This window comes from Pistacia vera, unplaced genomic scaffold, assembly GCF_008641045.1.
Source record: "Pistacia vera cultivar Batoury unplaced genomic scaffold, PisVer_v2 Contig663, whole genome shotgun sequence".
In the NCBI taxonomy this organism is placed as follows: Eukaryota; Viridiplantae; Streptophyta; class Magnoliopsida; order Sapindales; family Anacardiaceae; genus Pistacia; species Pistacia vera.
In genome coordinates, this window is record NW_022196516.1 from 376,192 (window position 1) to 391,782 (window position 15,591).

At 32.6% G+C, this 15,591-nt stretch overlaps 1 protein-coding gene across 1 annotated transcript; it reads left to right on the forward strand.

Annotated features, from left to right (window-relative positions):
• The first annotated feature begins 2,875 nt into the window (after positions 1–2,875).
• LOC116112525 (probable disease resistance protein At4g27220) lies at positions 2,876–8,976 on the forward strand. The gene is made up of 5 exons (XM_031398655.1): positions 2,876–5,665; positions 5,766–6,266; positions 6,431–6,976; positions 8,367–8,831; positions 8,932–8,976. The coding sequence occupies exons 1-5, from the start codon at positions 2,876–2,878 to the stop codon at positions 8,974–8,976; spliced, it is 4,347 nt and encodes a 1,448-aa protein (XP_031254515.1).
• Positions 8,977–15,591: the final 6,615 nt, after the last annotated feature.

Consider the following 15,591-nt stretch of genomic DNA (forward strand, 5'->3'; position numbering starts at 1 on the left):
ACAACTAAACTAATCATCTCTTCTTTTTGGTTTGGTTGATTATTTTCACAGGATGCATTCCCCAGCTTGGAAGAACTAGAGTTATGTGAATTGCCCAGGTTGTTGCATCTATGGAGAGGAAATTCTCAGCCTTGCAATACTTTTCAAAATCTCAAGACTCTGAAAGTATCAGAATGTGGCAATTTAGAAAATTCATGGTCATCGTTATCTTTTCCAGAATTTGGAGACTTTGCGAGTTTCAAAGTGTGATGGATTGAGATATTTACTGACCCCCTTTAAAGATAAAACTCTGGATCGAACTTGCAAGAATGAATGTTTCTGATTGCAAAATGATGGAGGAGATTATAACACATTTTCAACAGATTGGATTGTTTGGAACTTCACTGTTTGTCCAGCCTTAAAAGCTTTTGTTGTGGGGATTATACTCTTGCATTCCCATCCTTGAAAAACGTAATTGTCAGACAATGCTTGAAGATGGAGACTTTTTGTCATGGAGTTTTAAGCACACCAAAGCTACAAAAACTACAATTAACAGAAGGAGAGAATGACGTAGACGAATATTGGGAAGCAACCTTAATTTCACCATACAACATCTGTATAAAAACAATATGGTATCTATTGACTCACCAACATATGTGATGCTTTTCCACTGTGATTTTTGTATTGAATTGCTTGAATCATGTTTTCTCTTTATCTCTGAATCCAATATGGTATGCTTTATAATTACTGATTATAGACAGTTCCAAGAAGATTGAGGACATCCTTCGTGCGCAAATTGGAATAAGACTAGTTCTTCAAATGGATTCTGATACAACATGGCTCCATTTCCTCCCCGTGAAGAGGGACTTTGTTTCTTCTATCTTAACTGAAATTATCTTCATCTTTGGTTGGAGGTGGAGTGCCCTCTGTTTACACGTTTGCCCTTTTGTTGTTAATTTGTTGGATTTGTTTTATGTAATCAAATTTCTCCCAAGTTGCCAAACCCTTTGGGCAAACAAGACGATACAACTTAACCACCTGAAAAATGCTGTTTGTTAATTACTGTGATGATGATCTGCTCTTTTGAGCATTGAGTTTTTTGTGTGCTTTCACATTTTCAAAGTGTTCATCTCAGTATAATTTTAAGAATGAGTTCTAAGATTGTCAGAATTATGTGTTTGCAAAATGTTTTTTCAGTGATGTAAACATATATATCATATTTTGATTTCAAGAATTTAAAGAAACATTCAGAAGTGTAATCAATAACAGTGAGTTTTTATATATCCTACACCCAGTTTTATCTATAAAAAATAAAGCAAAACAGAGCTCCTCTGTTTCCATTCCCCTAATTTCTGTCAAACTTTCATTGAACTTTCATCAGGCAAGAGGAATTTTGGTTTCCAATTGGATTTTTCTACTTTCTGTGTTGTTAGAATATAATGGCTTTTAAGTGTATACTTATAATATCAGTCAGTAATTTTTTTTTCTAAAAACTAGAAATATATATATATATATCGTTTGATTCTTCTTCTTTGAATGAGAAGCGGGTGGTGGGCAGGCGGCCACACAACATGACAGCGACAAGACACATTCTTTATTGCTCCGTAGAAAAAACGATGCCCAACACTGCAAGCTGTTGTTATTGTGTGGTTGGACATGAAGTTTTGCTTGATTAATTGAATCTACTTGACTTTATTTTTAGTTGTTTTATACTCAATATTGCTCGCTCTCTCTCAAAACTATTTTTTCCATTTCCATACTAAAGTCTTGGTCTTCCTTTCCTTTCAAAAAAAAAAAATCTACGGAAAAATCTACCCAAACTCTGTTTTATCAATTTTTGTTGCTTATTATTGCTCACAAAGCAGAGAAACAAACACTGAATCTGCTCTTGAATACTTCTCTTACTCTCAGATTAAGCCATTAAACTGCACTTGTTTTACTCTCATCTTCTTCTGCGTTCTTCAATTCTCTGTGCTTTATATTCAACCATAATTTACTTTAAAAAAAAAGGATAATATCCAGCATCATTCTCATTTTCTGATTCTGATAGCAGAGATCTGTTTGGTTGAAGCTAAGGTTCTGTTTACGGAGCTTTCCTTGTAAGTATTTTGCTTATTAACTCTGTTTTTTTTTCTCACTTTTATCTTATATCCAGTGTATTCCTTTAAGATGATTAGCAGTAGTTAGAGTGTCGTGTTTGCGCCTCATTCACTGGCTAAATAAGGTTTAAGATAGTAGAAACAAGATATATAATTACTCAATTCAATGTTGCATTGCAAGTTATCTATCCCACTTAGTTTAAGTACAACCCATTGGACTAATATAAACCGGAAAATCTATCACATGGATCAATAATGGGTTTTAATTCCAGCGTTGTTTTGTTATAGAAACACCAGATTTATATAAATTAACCTTTGATTTCACTTTTTTTTTTAAGAAGAGTACTGGAATATCTAAATATGTAATTAATTAAAGATTACCCTATTTTTATTAATATTAATTTCTTATTTGCACATAATAATCATAAATCATTGTATCCGAAATATCAAATTCCTAATACTGCATATAATTTTCCAATACAACAATACCAAAAACATTAGATTTAGCGCTTGGAATGGTTATAAATTTTTTTTCAGCTTGAAATTGATAGAAAAAAAATATATTAATAGATGTATGGGATTAATAACCACATGTCTGTTTGATTCTTACTCGCAGGTGCACTTGTCTAGCAAAGATCTGTTTGCTTAAAGCTAGATTCTGTTTACCCAACTTTCCTGTAAGTATTTTGTTTAGTACGTAACTCTGTTTCTTTTTCTTCCTTTCCTATCAACCGTTTCTCACTTTTTAGTTTTTTCTTTATATCCAGTATTCATAAACATCTCACAAGAAATAGGCAATGGATCAAGAAATAGCTGTGGCTGCTAGCGCTGAAGTTGTAAAAAACGCTACATCAGATGTATATGTTTTGCTTAAACAACAGATCTCTTATGTTTTCAAGTACCAGAACTACATCAACGACCTCAAGAATCAAGTTCAGGAGATCAGATATAAAAGAGAAATGGTGCAGAGACCTGTAGAGTCTGCTGAGAGACGGGGGGAAGAGATTTATGGAGTTGTTACAAAATGGTTGAGTGACGTGGATGAGTTCACTGAAGGGGTAGCAAAATCCATCATTGAGGATGAAGATAAAGCAAACAAGGGCGGCTGTTTCAAATTGGGGTCATGTCCTAATTTGATTCAACGTTACAAGCTGGGCAAAAAAGCAATGAAGGCCAAAATGGATGGCATCGATCTCTGCGAAAAGGGGGACTTCAATAGTGTTTCTTACCGTCCTGCGCTACAGAGGATAGAATCCATGTATGTTAGAGGCTTCGAGGCCTTTGATTCTAGAATGCAAGTTTTGCAGGAAATTATGGACACATTGAAGGATGCTAATGTTAACATGATTGGGGTGCATGGGATGGGAGGTGTGGGCAAAACCACACTGGTCAGAAAAATAGCTATGCTGGCCAAGGAAAACAAGTTATTTGATGAGGTGGCCATGGCTGAGGTAGGACAAACCCCAGACTGCAAAAAAGTTCAAGAAAAAATTGCTATTGATTTAGGCCTGGAATTTGGACAGGAGAGTGAATATCAGAGACGTGGTTTACTACGGAATAGGATAAAGAAGGAGAAGAATGTACTTGTAATATTTGATAATATTTGGACGAAAGTCGACTTGGATGCAATTGGAATTCCTTTCGGGGGAGGTGGGAAACAAGGAAAAGATGACAAGGTGAGGGGATGCACGGTATTGCTAACTTCTAGAAATCTGGATGTATTAAACAAAGATATGAACACTCAGAAGAACATCCTTGTTCTTCCTTTATCTGATGGAGACTCATGGAATTTGTTTGGGAAGATTGTGGGTGATTTGGCAGAAAACCCTGATTTTCATTATGTAGCAGTTCAGATAGTTACCAAATGTGCAGGTTTACCGGTTGCTATTTCCACAATTGCGCATGCATTGAAAAATGAGAGTCTTAACGCTTGGGAAGATACCTTGGCTCAACTAAAAAGGTCTAATCCAAGATGCCTTCTGGATATGGAAGAAACTTTGTACTCTACCATAGAACTGAGTTACAATTTTTTGAAAAATGAGGAAGCAAAAACATTGTTTCTTCTTTGCGCTCTACAAAATGGAGGCACTAGAATATCCATTGGTGACTTATTCAAATATAGTATGGGTTGGAGTCTGTTTGGAGATGGCTTTACATTAGAAGAAGGAAGGAATAGATTGCGTAGGTTGATAGATCATCTGAAAGCTCGTTGTTTATTGTTGGATGACGATGGCGATGACGACATAGTTAAAATGCATGACATTATTCATGCTATTGCTATATCGATTGCAGCAACAGATAAGTTAATGTTTAGTATTCAAAATGTCACCGGCTTGAAGGAAGTACTGGAGGAGAAAAAAGATTCAAATGCTCTATCTTTGCAGTATATAGATATTTATGATGAGCTTCCTGAAAAGTTGGAATGTCCTCAACTCAAGTTGTTTTTCCTATATATGAGAAACAAAAATCTACATATCCCAGATACTTTTTTCGAAGGAATGAGAGAATTGAAAGTTTTGGATTTGACCACAATACAATTCTTGTCATTACCTTCATCACTTGATTGCCTCAAGAAAATTCGAACATTGTGTTTGGATGGGTGCCAGCTAGGAGATGTAGCAATAGTTGGAGAGTTAAAGACATTAGAGATCCTTAGCTTTCAACAATCTGATATTGAACAGTTGCCTGGAGAAATCAGACAGTTGACTCGGTTGAAGTTGTTAGATTTGAGCCATTGTTTAAACCTTAGACAGATTGCACCAAATGTCATCTCCTGCTTGTCTCAATTAGAAGAGCTATATATGGGCAATAGCTTTGTTCAATGGGAGGTTGAAGGAGTCGATAATCAAGGACGAAGAAATGCTAGTCTTGGAGAGTTAAAGCAGTTGTCTAACCTAACAGCTTTACATCTTCATATTCAGAATGCTGGAGTTATGCCACGAGACTTGTTCTTTAAGAAGTTGAAAAGTTATAAGATATTTATAGGAGAAAAATGGAAGTGGTCCAATAAATATGACCTTTCAACTTCAAGAATGCTCAAACTCAAGATCAACAATAGTACTTGTTTGGGGCTCGGGATTAAAGCTTTGTTGAAGATGACTGAAGATCTTTCTCTAGAGGAAATGAATGGTGTTAGAAATGTTCTTTATGAACTCGATATGGATGGTTTTCCACATTTGAAGCATCTGCTTGTAAAAGATTGTCTCGAGCTTTTATATATCATTAAGTCAGTTGCCTGGAATCTAGCCTTTCCCAAATTGGAGTCCTTGATCCTTTGTAATCTGATTAATTTGGAGAAGATATGTCATGACCAACTCAATGCAGGGTCGTTCAGCAAATTAAGGATAATGAAAATAGAAAAATGTGATAGATTGGAGTATCTCTTTGCATCCTCAGTGGCAAAAAACCTTACTCAGCTACAAAAAATTGAAGTGAATGATTGTAAGAACCTAAAAGAGATTTTTGGTGAAGAAAGTAAAGACCATGGTGGTGAAATTGAAACAAATGATAAGATTGACTTCAATCAATTGTGTTCTCTAACACTACAACGTCTACCACAATTCATAAAGTTTGGTTGTGACATGAAGGTATGTTTTGTATTTTTCATCTTTTATATTATTTTGATGTAAAAAGGAGTTTTCTTATTAGTTTATAAGTTATTTTTACGAACAAGGTTAATTTCCACAGGTCGTCTTTCCAAGATTGGAGAACTTGAAACTGTGCTCAATTAATATTGAGAATACATGGCTTGATCAACCTCTGGGAATGTCTTCTTATAGTCAATGCTTAAAAAGCTTAACCGTGGAGGAGTGTCATGGCTTGAAATTTTTGTTTTCATCCTCTATGGTCAAAAGTCTTAACCAACTCCATAAACTTGTGATAGGCAATTGTAAGTCAATGGAAGTAATAATCGACTCAAAAGGGGAAGAGGGAGAAGAAAGGATAATTGATATGAGCTTTCCTAAACTATTCTACATGAAGCTTGAAGTTCTGCCAAAACTTGTGACTTTTGGCATTGGGAATTCAATCGAATTCCCGTCTTTAAATGAACTTCATATTGATGGTTGCACTAATTTGAAGACATTCTTTTGCAAATCTTTTCATCCAGGCACGGTGAGAGAAGAACCTGAAGAAGAACTGAACTTGGAGAACTACTTTATTGATATAAACCCTCTTTTTGATGAAAAGGTGATTTATCTTTATATTAAAAAATTATGTTGCCTATTGCTTTCAAAACGTTTTTCTCGATTTTGAGAGCAGATCAACCTTACACAATATTTGGAAATCTTTCTCATCGTAAGATTGTGGGTCTTTTATACAAAAATATTGACATCATGGATTGTTTGCTACAGGTTGTTTTTCCAAGCTTGGAGGTGATGATACTATTACACTTGGATAACTTGCAATTGATATGGCATAACCAACAACTCCATGTGGAATCCTTTTGCAAACTAAAAGAAGTGAGAGTCGAATTCTGTGAAAAGTTACAGAATATTATTCCATCTAATTCTCACGGACTTCTCACCTTTCACAATCTAGAGAGATTGACGATTGAGAATTGTTGGAGTATGAAAAGTCTCTTTCCAGTTACTATAGCTACTAGTCTCGTGCAACTTAATGACCTTTGGTTATTCTCCTGTGGGTTGGAGAAAATCGTTTCTGTGGAGGAAGTTAACGAGGCCCCTAGATTTTTGTTTCCACAATTAACAAACTTTAAGCTCGATAATTTACCGGAACTCAAATGTTTCTACCCAGGGTTCCATATGATAGAGTGCCCGATGCTAAAAGTTGTGGCTGTGTATGGTTGCAAGAAGATAAAAATATATGCTTCAGAATTTCCTAGCTTCCAAAAGAAAGACGATGGGGAAAGCCAACCTGCCATTTTTCTGTTAGAAAAGGTATGATTTCAATTTCATCCATACTCACTAAAAAATGCAACATGTTTGTGATCATTCAGATTAATCTGATCATCGCTTAATCCAATTATATTTTTGCACAAATACTATGGGATGGCCAATTTTCCATTTTACATAATATAACATAAATCTTTTTATTTGGTGTTGCACTTTTTAGTATGATATAGTACCCCAAATGAAAATTAAGATTTAAACTAAGCATCAGTCAACTTCTGTTTATTCTTAAGGACATTAATGTTTCTGTTGCAAATGAAAATAAACTAAGAAGCACTTTTCCTTTTGTTTGGTTATAATAAATTTGTTTTTCTCTTTAAATCCATCAAGTTGATGTATAATAATCAACTAAGTTCTGAGATATTATTCATTTTGCTGATTAAAACTTGTTGTTTATTTATTTAATTATTTGAAATATATAGATTACATAATCAACAGGAGAAATTTTAATGATAATATCAGTCGCACACATCATAAACCAAATTCTTACTTCCTACATTAAAGCTTGGCTCGTAAAAGTAGATAAGACCTTTTGCCTTGTACATTTCCATTTATATTATTTCCAAATTAAAGATCTGTTTATATATTATTGTTATGTTTAAATTGAACTCAATCCTAACTAATTCCACTAACAAACACCCTAGCACATGAATTAAATAGAAAAGAAACCAAGAACACCAAGCTTTTACCGTGGTTCACTTATTCCAATGGAATAAGCTACATCCATGTTGAGCTCCAAGTAATGTGGGGCTCTTTGCACTATAAGGATCAAGATCGTACAACTTACAAACCAATCAACACAAAATACCTTAATCCCTCACTTGCAAGAATAAACCCTCAAATCAACCCGTAATCGTAAACCCTAAAGCATACCTATACACAGTATCTCTACTCGAAGAAAATCCCTATTCTTCTACCCAAAATTTACACCAATTGTGACGCAATTACAAGATTTGAGAAAGAACCCTAAAAAACTGAAGAACCTTAGCAGAGCTTGATATTGCGAGAGAGGAAGCGTGTTATTCTACTGTGCAAATCTCCAAATATGCAACCTTATATAGTTTGACTTGTTGCACTGCTAAAAGCTGTCGAATCATGCTGGAATCAATGGCTAAGATTACTCACTTAAGTGAACTCCAAAATGGCAATGTATAGACAATATCAAAACGTCATCATTTTAAAGCTTCACTTAACAATTGTTCTACTTACTTATAATTAGTTGTACTACTAATTAATGATACTAACAGCTTCTTAAAAGTATATAACATGTGACACCTCTACCATATATAAAAATCTTAGTATTTATCTTTGTGTACCGGTGAACTTGTTGATGAGTGAACCCTAACATCAACTTATTTGCTTGTTCATTGAGTTTCAGGTCATACCAAATTTGGAGGTGTTGGGTTTAGACGCACATGATTTCAGATTGACATTCCTCCATAGTGATTTGGCTGAGAGCTTTGGCAAACTTAAACGACTTTCGCTGGGTTACTTTGATGATGAATCTGTTGCTTCTTTGTTTAGTTTCCTTCAAAGGTTAGATTGTTTGGAATCACTTTGTTTTTGTGTTAATAGTTTCAAAGAGCTATTCCCCTATGAGCAAGGACATATATGGAAACAAGATTTACGAGGGGACACATTTCTTCAAAATCTTCAAACTCTACAAGTAATTAGATGCCATTGTTTGACAATTATAATGCCATCTGCAATGTCTTTCAAAAATCTTACAACTTTGGACACTTGGAGCTGCGATGGACTAGTCAACGTACTTGCTTGCTCAGCAGCCAGAACTCTTGTCAATCTCACAACTATGAGAATAAGAGACTGCAAGTTAGTGATAGAGGTTATAGCAAACGAAGGAGACAGAGAAGAAGAGATTGTTTTTGGCAAATTGAAAGTTTTGGAGCTTTACCGTTTATCAAGCCTCACTTTGTTCTGCTTAGCCAATTATTCCTTCAAGTTCCCTTGTTTGGAGCAAGTTATTGTGAGTGAATGCCCAAAATTAAGGATCTTCTCTCAAGGAGTCTTAAGCACACCTTTGCTAAAGAGAGTACAATTGACAGGAAAAGATGACAGCGAATATTTTTGGAAGGAGGATCTCAATTCCACTATCCAGCAAATGTTTACAGATATGGTATTTATTCTTTAAAAAAATCATTTTCTTTCCTTTTACAACATTGCTATATATATATATATATATATATTGTACAAATATTACTACTAATATATATGATGATTTGTAATACTATTTATGATATTGTTTATATTATAATTTTGAATTAATGATAGAGATTATTGCAACAGCGCTAAAATCTTGACTACAAGAGCTATTATCTTTTATAGACTAGGCTGAAAAGTTGTCAAACTCCTATTTCAATTAAAATTTTATAATTCTAGGATTCCCCGAATCTCAATCTATTGATGGCATATACAAATCAATTACATGCTAAGCAAGTTTGAAAAGCGTACATTGATACTTGTTCAAAATTTTCGCTAAGTTGTTTTTGAACAAGTATTTTGTGTTTTGATTTAGGATCTAGTTTTTCTCAATCTGCTCTATAAGGGTCATTATGCCTTGGTTAAATTTTTATGAGAACTACTTGCAACTTGGACCATGCACATTTTTTTTCTTACACAGTTTCAAAGTAGAATACAAAGGCGAAACTAAATGATATCTGTTGTGCAAAATTGCATGAAAAAAGATTAGTATAATATGATTTATAATTCTGTACTATTTTTTATTTTTATTTTTTCATTTTGTTGTTATTATATATTCACAGCTATGAAGTGACTATTTTATTTGGTTCCAGTTTAATAAGTAGCAGCATAAGATTTCAAATCGTTCCATAGTTTTTTTATGTCCAACTATTAGGTGCTCTTATCATAGAGGGCACATATTAAAACTATAAAGAAGTACAAAATGTTGTTACATTTATGTATTAGAATTTTGTTTTTGTTTTTTAGTTTTTAATCTTTTTACTGAAGGACAACTTTGGATTCCGATGGATGTAACTACTTATGTTTTATAATAATAGAACAGGGATATCTTTTTTTTAAAAAAAAAAAAAATTGACAGTAAATTTGTTAATTATGAGTTAATACATTCAATATTAATATTTCATTGGCATTCATATATAAAAATTTATTTTGTTAAATTTAAAATACTTTTCTACGTTGTAGTCTTTCAAAATTCAAAATATTGATTGTACCATGTTTTAACCTAATATTTTGGATTTTACAGATTGGTTTCCGCAACCTAGAATATTTGAAACTCTCTGAATTCCCCACATTAAAGGAAAAAATATGGAACGGCCGATTGCCAGTGGGTTTATTCTGCAATGTAAAGTGGCTAGTATTGGATGAGGTTTCTGATATGTCAAGTTCTTTTCCCTCCAATGTATTGTACGATTTAAAAAATCTGGAGACGTTGGAGGTAAGGAATTGCCATTCTTTAAAAGATTTATTTGATATTGAAGGACAGACATTGAAGAACAATGAGGAAGAAAATTTGGGCTTCAATAACCTGAAATCGTTGAAAGTTCACAATTGTGGCAGCTTGAGATATTTATTTACTCCTTCTATAATCTTGGGCCTTGATAAGCTCCAAGAGATTGAAGTAAAAAATTGTGGTTTGATAGAAGAAATCATTAAGAAGGACGAAGAACAGAAGGCAGACATTGATAAAATTATCATCCCTCATCTAAAGTCCATTGTTCTTGAGTTATTGCCTGATTTGGCAAACTTCTATTCAGTCTCTAATGATCTAGAATGTCCTTCCTTGAAAAGTATTACTATAGCCAACTGTCCGAAGATGGAGTCGTTTGTTTTCATCGATTTGAAGGAGAAGAACCGTTCTGATTATACGTCACATCTTTTCAGCGAAAAGGTTGGGTTTTCTTAAATAATTTTCTCATATTTTGCAAGATGCATTTTTATTTCAAGAATTTTATCCTTGCAATTATAACATCCTTTAAAAGTAACCAATGTTACGTTATTATCATAAATTACTCCAACCAGAAGAAATTTTCGTTTTATGCATAGATGACAAAAGTTGGGTATTAGCTAGTTTTATCATCTAGCTTCGTGCTTTCTAAGATGGGAAAATACCTTTTTATCTTTTTAATTTTGATATCATGTCCAACAATCTTAGTTTGAAACTATGATCTTTGCATTTAATTATTTTAATGTAAAACTCTATGTTCTCTAAGACGTCAAAATATTGGTGTTCTGTTCTTTTTCCGTACAAACCTCAAGATTTGATTTGGTTTGACAGCTGTTCAACCTGACTAAACACTTTTTATTCTGAGTCATATATAAATGCCCCAATATTTACATGATCGATCAAATGTTTGCTACAGGTTGCTTTCCCAAACTTGGAGGTGATGGTACTCTTACACTTGGATAACTTGCAATTGATATGGCACAACCAACAATTCCATGCGGAATCCTTTCGTGAACTAAAAGAAGTGAGAGTTGAATTCTGTGAAAAGTTAAAGACTATTGTACCATCTAATTCTCACGGACTTCTCACCTTTCACAATATAGAGAGATTTACTATTACGAATTGTTGGAGTATGAAAAGTCTCTTTCCAGTTTCTATAGCTACTGGTCTCATGCAACTTAAAATGCTATACATAATTTCTTGTGGACTAGAGGAAATTGTTTCCAAGGAGGAAGTTAAAAGGGCCCCTAGATTTTTGTTTCCACAATTAACGTACATCCAGCTTGATAATTTACCGGAACTGAAATGGTTCTACTCGGGGTTGCATACAATAGATTGGCCGATGCTAAATGGTTTGGCTGTGAAGGGTTGCAAGAAGATAAATATATATGCTTCAGAATTTCCTATCTTCCAAAGGAAAGATGATGGGGAAAGCCAACCTGCCATTTTTATGTTAGAAAAGGTATTATGATTTCAGTTTCATCCATACTCACTTAAAAATGCAACATGTTTATGATTGTTCAAATTAATCTGATCATCGCTTATTCTGATTATATATGTGCACAAATACTATGGGATTGTCAATTTTCCATTTATGGTGTATAACATAAATACTTTTATTTGGTTTTGCACTTTTTAGTATGATATAGTACCCCAAATGAAAATTAAGATTTAAACTAAGGGTCAATCAATTTCAGTTTCCAATTCATAAGGACATTAATGTTTCTGTTGCAAATGAAAATGAACTAAAAAGCACTTTCCTTTTGCTTAGTTACAATAAATTCTTTTTTCTCTTTAAATCCATCGAGTTGATGTGTATAATAATCAACTAAATGTTTCAACTTTGAGATATTATTCATTTTGTTGAATAAAAATTGTTGTTCATTTATGTAATTCCTGTTTAAAGTGTATATTAACGTTGTAACATATTTATTTATTTATTTATTTGAAATATATTAATAACATAATCATTTGGAGAAATTTTGTTGGTAATATCAACCGCACACATCATAAACCAAATTCTTATTTCCTGCATTAAAATTTGGCTCATAAAAGTAGAAAAGACCTCTTGCCTTGTACATTTCCATTTACATTATTTCCAAATTAAAGATCTGGTTATATATGGTTCTACTTGCTTATAATTAGTTGTACTACTATTTAATGATTGTAAAGGCAGTTTAGAGTGAAGGTTTGGTGATCTAAGAATTTAATAAAGAGGAAAACAAGGAAGAAATAGCAACTATTTTTCATTGATTGTTTTCAAGTACAGGGGACGTTCTTTTATATTGTAAATGACTGAACAAAAATGGAAGAAGATCTCAACCATTGAGCTGTAATAGAAAAACAAAAAATTCTCGACTGCCATTGATTTTGCTTGGAAGTAAATCAACTTGTTCAGCAAGTTGACCAACTTGCATAACAACCTTCAACAACTTGATCAACTTGCCTAACTACCTTATGCCACTTGACTTGCAACTTGATTTTGGGCGGGAAACATAACAAACTTTTGCAGTTTTAGTTCGTTAGAAAGTACCAGTCATTAGCAGTCCAGAATCCAGCATTTGTTTGTTGTTTGAGTGCAGCTTGCATTCTCAATAATGATACTGATTGCTTCTTAAGTATATAACTTGTGACACCTGTACCATATATATGAAAAAATCGTAGCCTTTTTCTGTGTATATCAGTGAACTTGTTGATGAGTGAATGCTAACACCTACTTATTTGCTTGTTCATCAATTCTTAGGTCATACCGAATTTGGAAGAGTTGGGTTTAGATGCACATGACTTCAAATTGACATTCCTCCACTGTGATCTAGCTGAGAGCTTTGGCAAACTTAAACTACTTGTGTTGTCTAACTTTGATGATGAATATGTTGCTTCTCTGTTCGGTTTCCTTCAAAGGTTAAATTGTTTGGAAACACTTTGTTTTTGTGTTAATAGTTTCAAAGAGCTATTCCCCTATGAGCAAGGACATATATGGAAACAAGATTTACGAGGGGACACATTTCTTCAAAATCTTCAAACTCTACAAGTAATTAGATGCCATTGTTTGACAATTATAATGCCATCTGCAATGTCTTTCAAAAATCTTACTACTCTGGACACTTGGAGCTGCAATGGACTAGTCAGCATACTTGCATACTCAGCAGCCAAAGCTCTTGTCAATCTCACAAAAATGACAATAAGAGACTGCAAGTTAGTGACAGAGGTAATAGCAAACGAGGGAGACAGAGAAGAGGAGATTGTTTTTGGCCAACTGAAAGTTTTGGAGCTTCACCGTTTATCAAGCCTCACATTCTTCTGCTCAACCAATTATTCCTTTAAATTCCCTTGTTTGGAGCAAGTTATTGTTTCGCAATGCCCAAAATTAAAGATCTTCTCTCAGGGAGTCTTAAGCACACCTTTGCTAAAGAGAGTACAATTGATGAAAAAAGATGACAGCGAATATTTTTGGAAGGAGGATCTCAATTCCACTATCCAGCAAATGTTTACAAATATGGTATTTATTCTTTAACAAAATCATTTTCTTTCCTTTTACAACATTGTTATATATATACTGATATATAGATATATATATATATATAATATATATATATATATATATATAATATATATATTATATATATATATATATATATATATATATATTTTTACAGATATTACTACTAATATATATGATGATTTGTAATACTATTTAGATATTATTATATTATAATTTTGAATTAATGAGAGTTAATGATATATGCTTTGTGATTACAGAAGTGTTGCAGAGCCCCATGAAGATCGAGGTCATTCCTTTTAATAGTCTGCGATGCATCACAACTCCATTTCCTCCAGGTGAAGAGGAACTTTCTGTCGTATTTGTTTGAAGGCAGAGCGCCCTCTGTTTATTTATTTGTGCTGTTGTTTCACTTGTTGATTGTTTTATGTATTCCAATTTCTCCAAGTTGCCAAACACTTTGGGCAAACAAGACGATACATTGATTTTGTGTTAATGCATTATTTGAACTATCAGCATTGAGTTTTCCTGCTCTTTTTTTCAATTATCATTTAGGGGTGAGGCGTTCCGGGTACCCTGCACTTTTCCGGAGAACCGGAACCGGAACCGCATAGTACAGGTTCCCAAAAAAGGAACCGAACCGGAACCGCACAGTACAGGTTCTTCAATTCAAGGAACCGGAACCTAAAATGCAGGTTCCGGTTCTTCTAGTACCCTGTAAAAAATCAATTACCCCCCTATTAGTTTAAAAAATAACAAAAATACCTTATAAGTTTACAAATACACCCCTAACAATTTTTGTTATTCATTCATTTGTGTCCAATGTAACCATAACCTGTAATCGCTAAGCAACGCTTGAATTCAATCAATTCATCACAATTCCATAAAATTCGTCAATCAAAACCAAAACACAAACAATTATCATCACAATTCACATAAAATAACTTCACCAAAATCATTAAACAAACAACAATTCTTAATACTATTACTAACATTGCCATTTGCCGGTCTATTTGATAAGTTAATAAATATTAATGTTTATAAATTTATTAATTTAATGTTATAATTGGTTAATTGGGTATTTATAATTACCAATATAATTTAGTAAATTTAATATTAGAAACAAGTAATGTTATAATTAAATAAGTGTATCTACAATGTAAATTGTAAGTATAATTAATAATGTCATACTACAATGAAATGTAATGTTATAATTAATTAAGTAATATATATTTAATTATATGTAATATTTTTATTAAATGTTAATCATTTAATTAAGTTTATAATTTGTTTATAATAGAATGTTATAATTAATTAAATAATCATCATAAATTTTTAATATAATATTATAATAATAAATTATAATAATTCGATTAAATATGTGCAAATTAGTAAATTACTAATGTTATAATATAATGTCATAATCAATTAAGTAATCATTTAATTATGTAATGTTATATTAATTATATGTATACTATAATAGTATAATGTATGTTATAATGATTAAGTAATCATACTACCAAATCTATAATTTAATTTATATTATTAAATTTCAAATCATTAATTAATATACTAATGTTTATAATGGAATGTTTAATTGATTAAGTATCATATTAAACAATATATAAAGTAATGTTTAATTAATTAAATTTTAATCGTTTA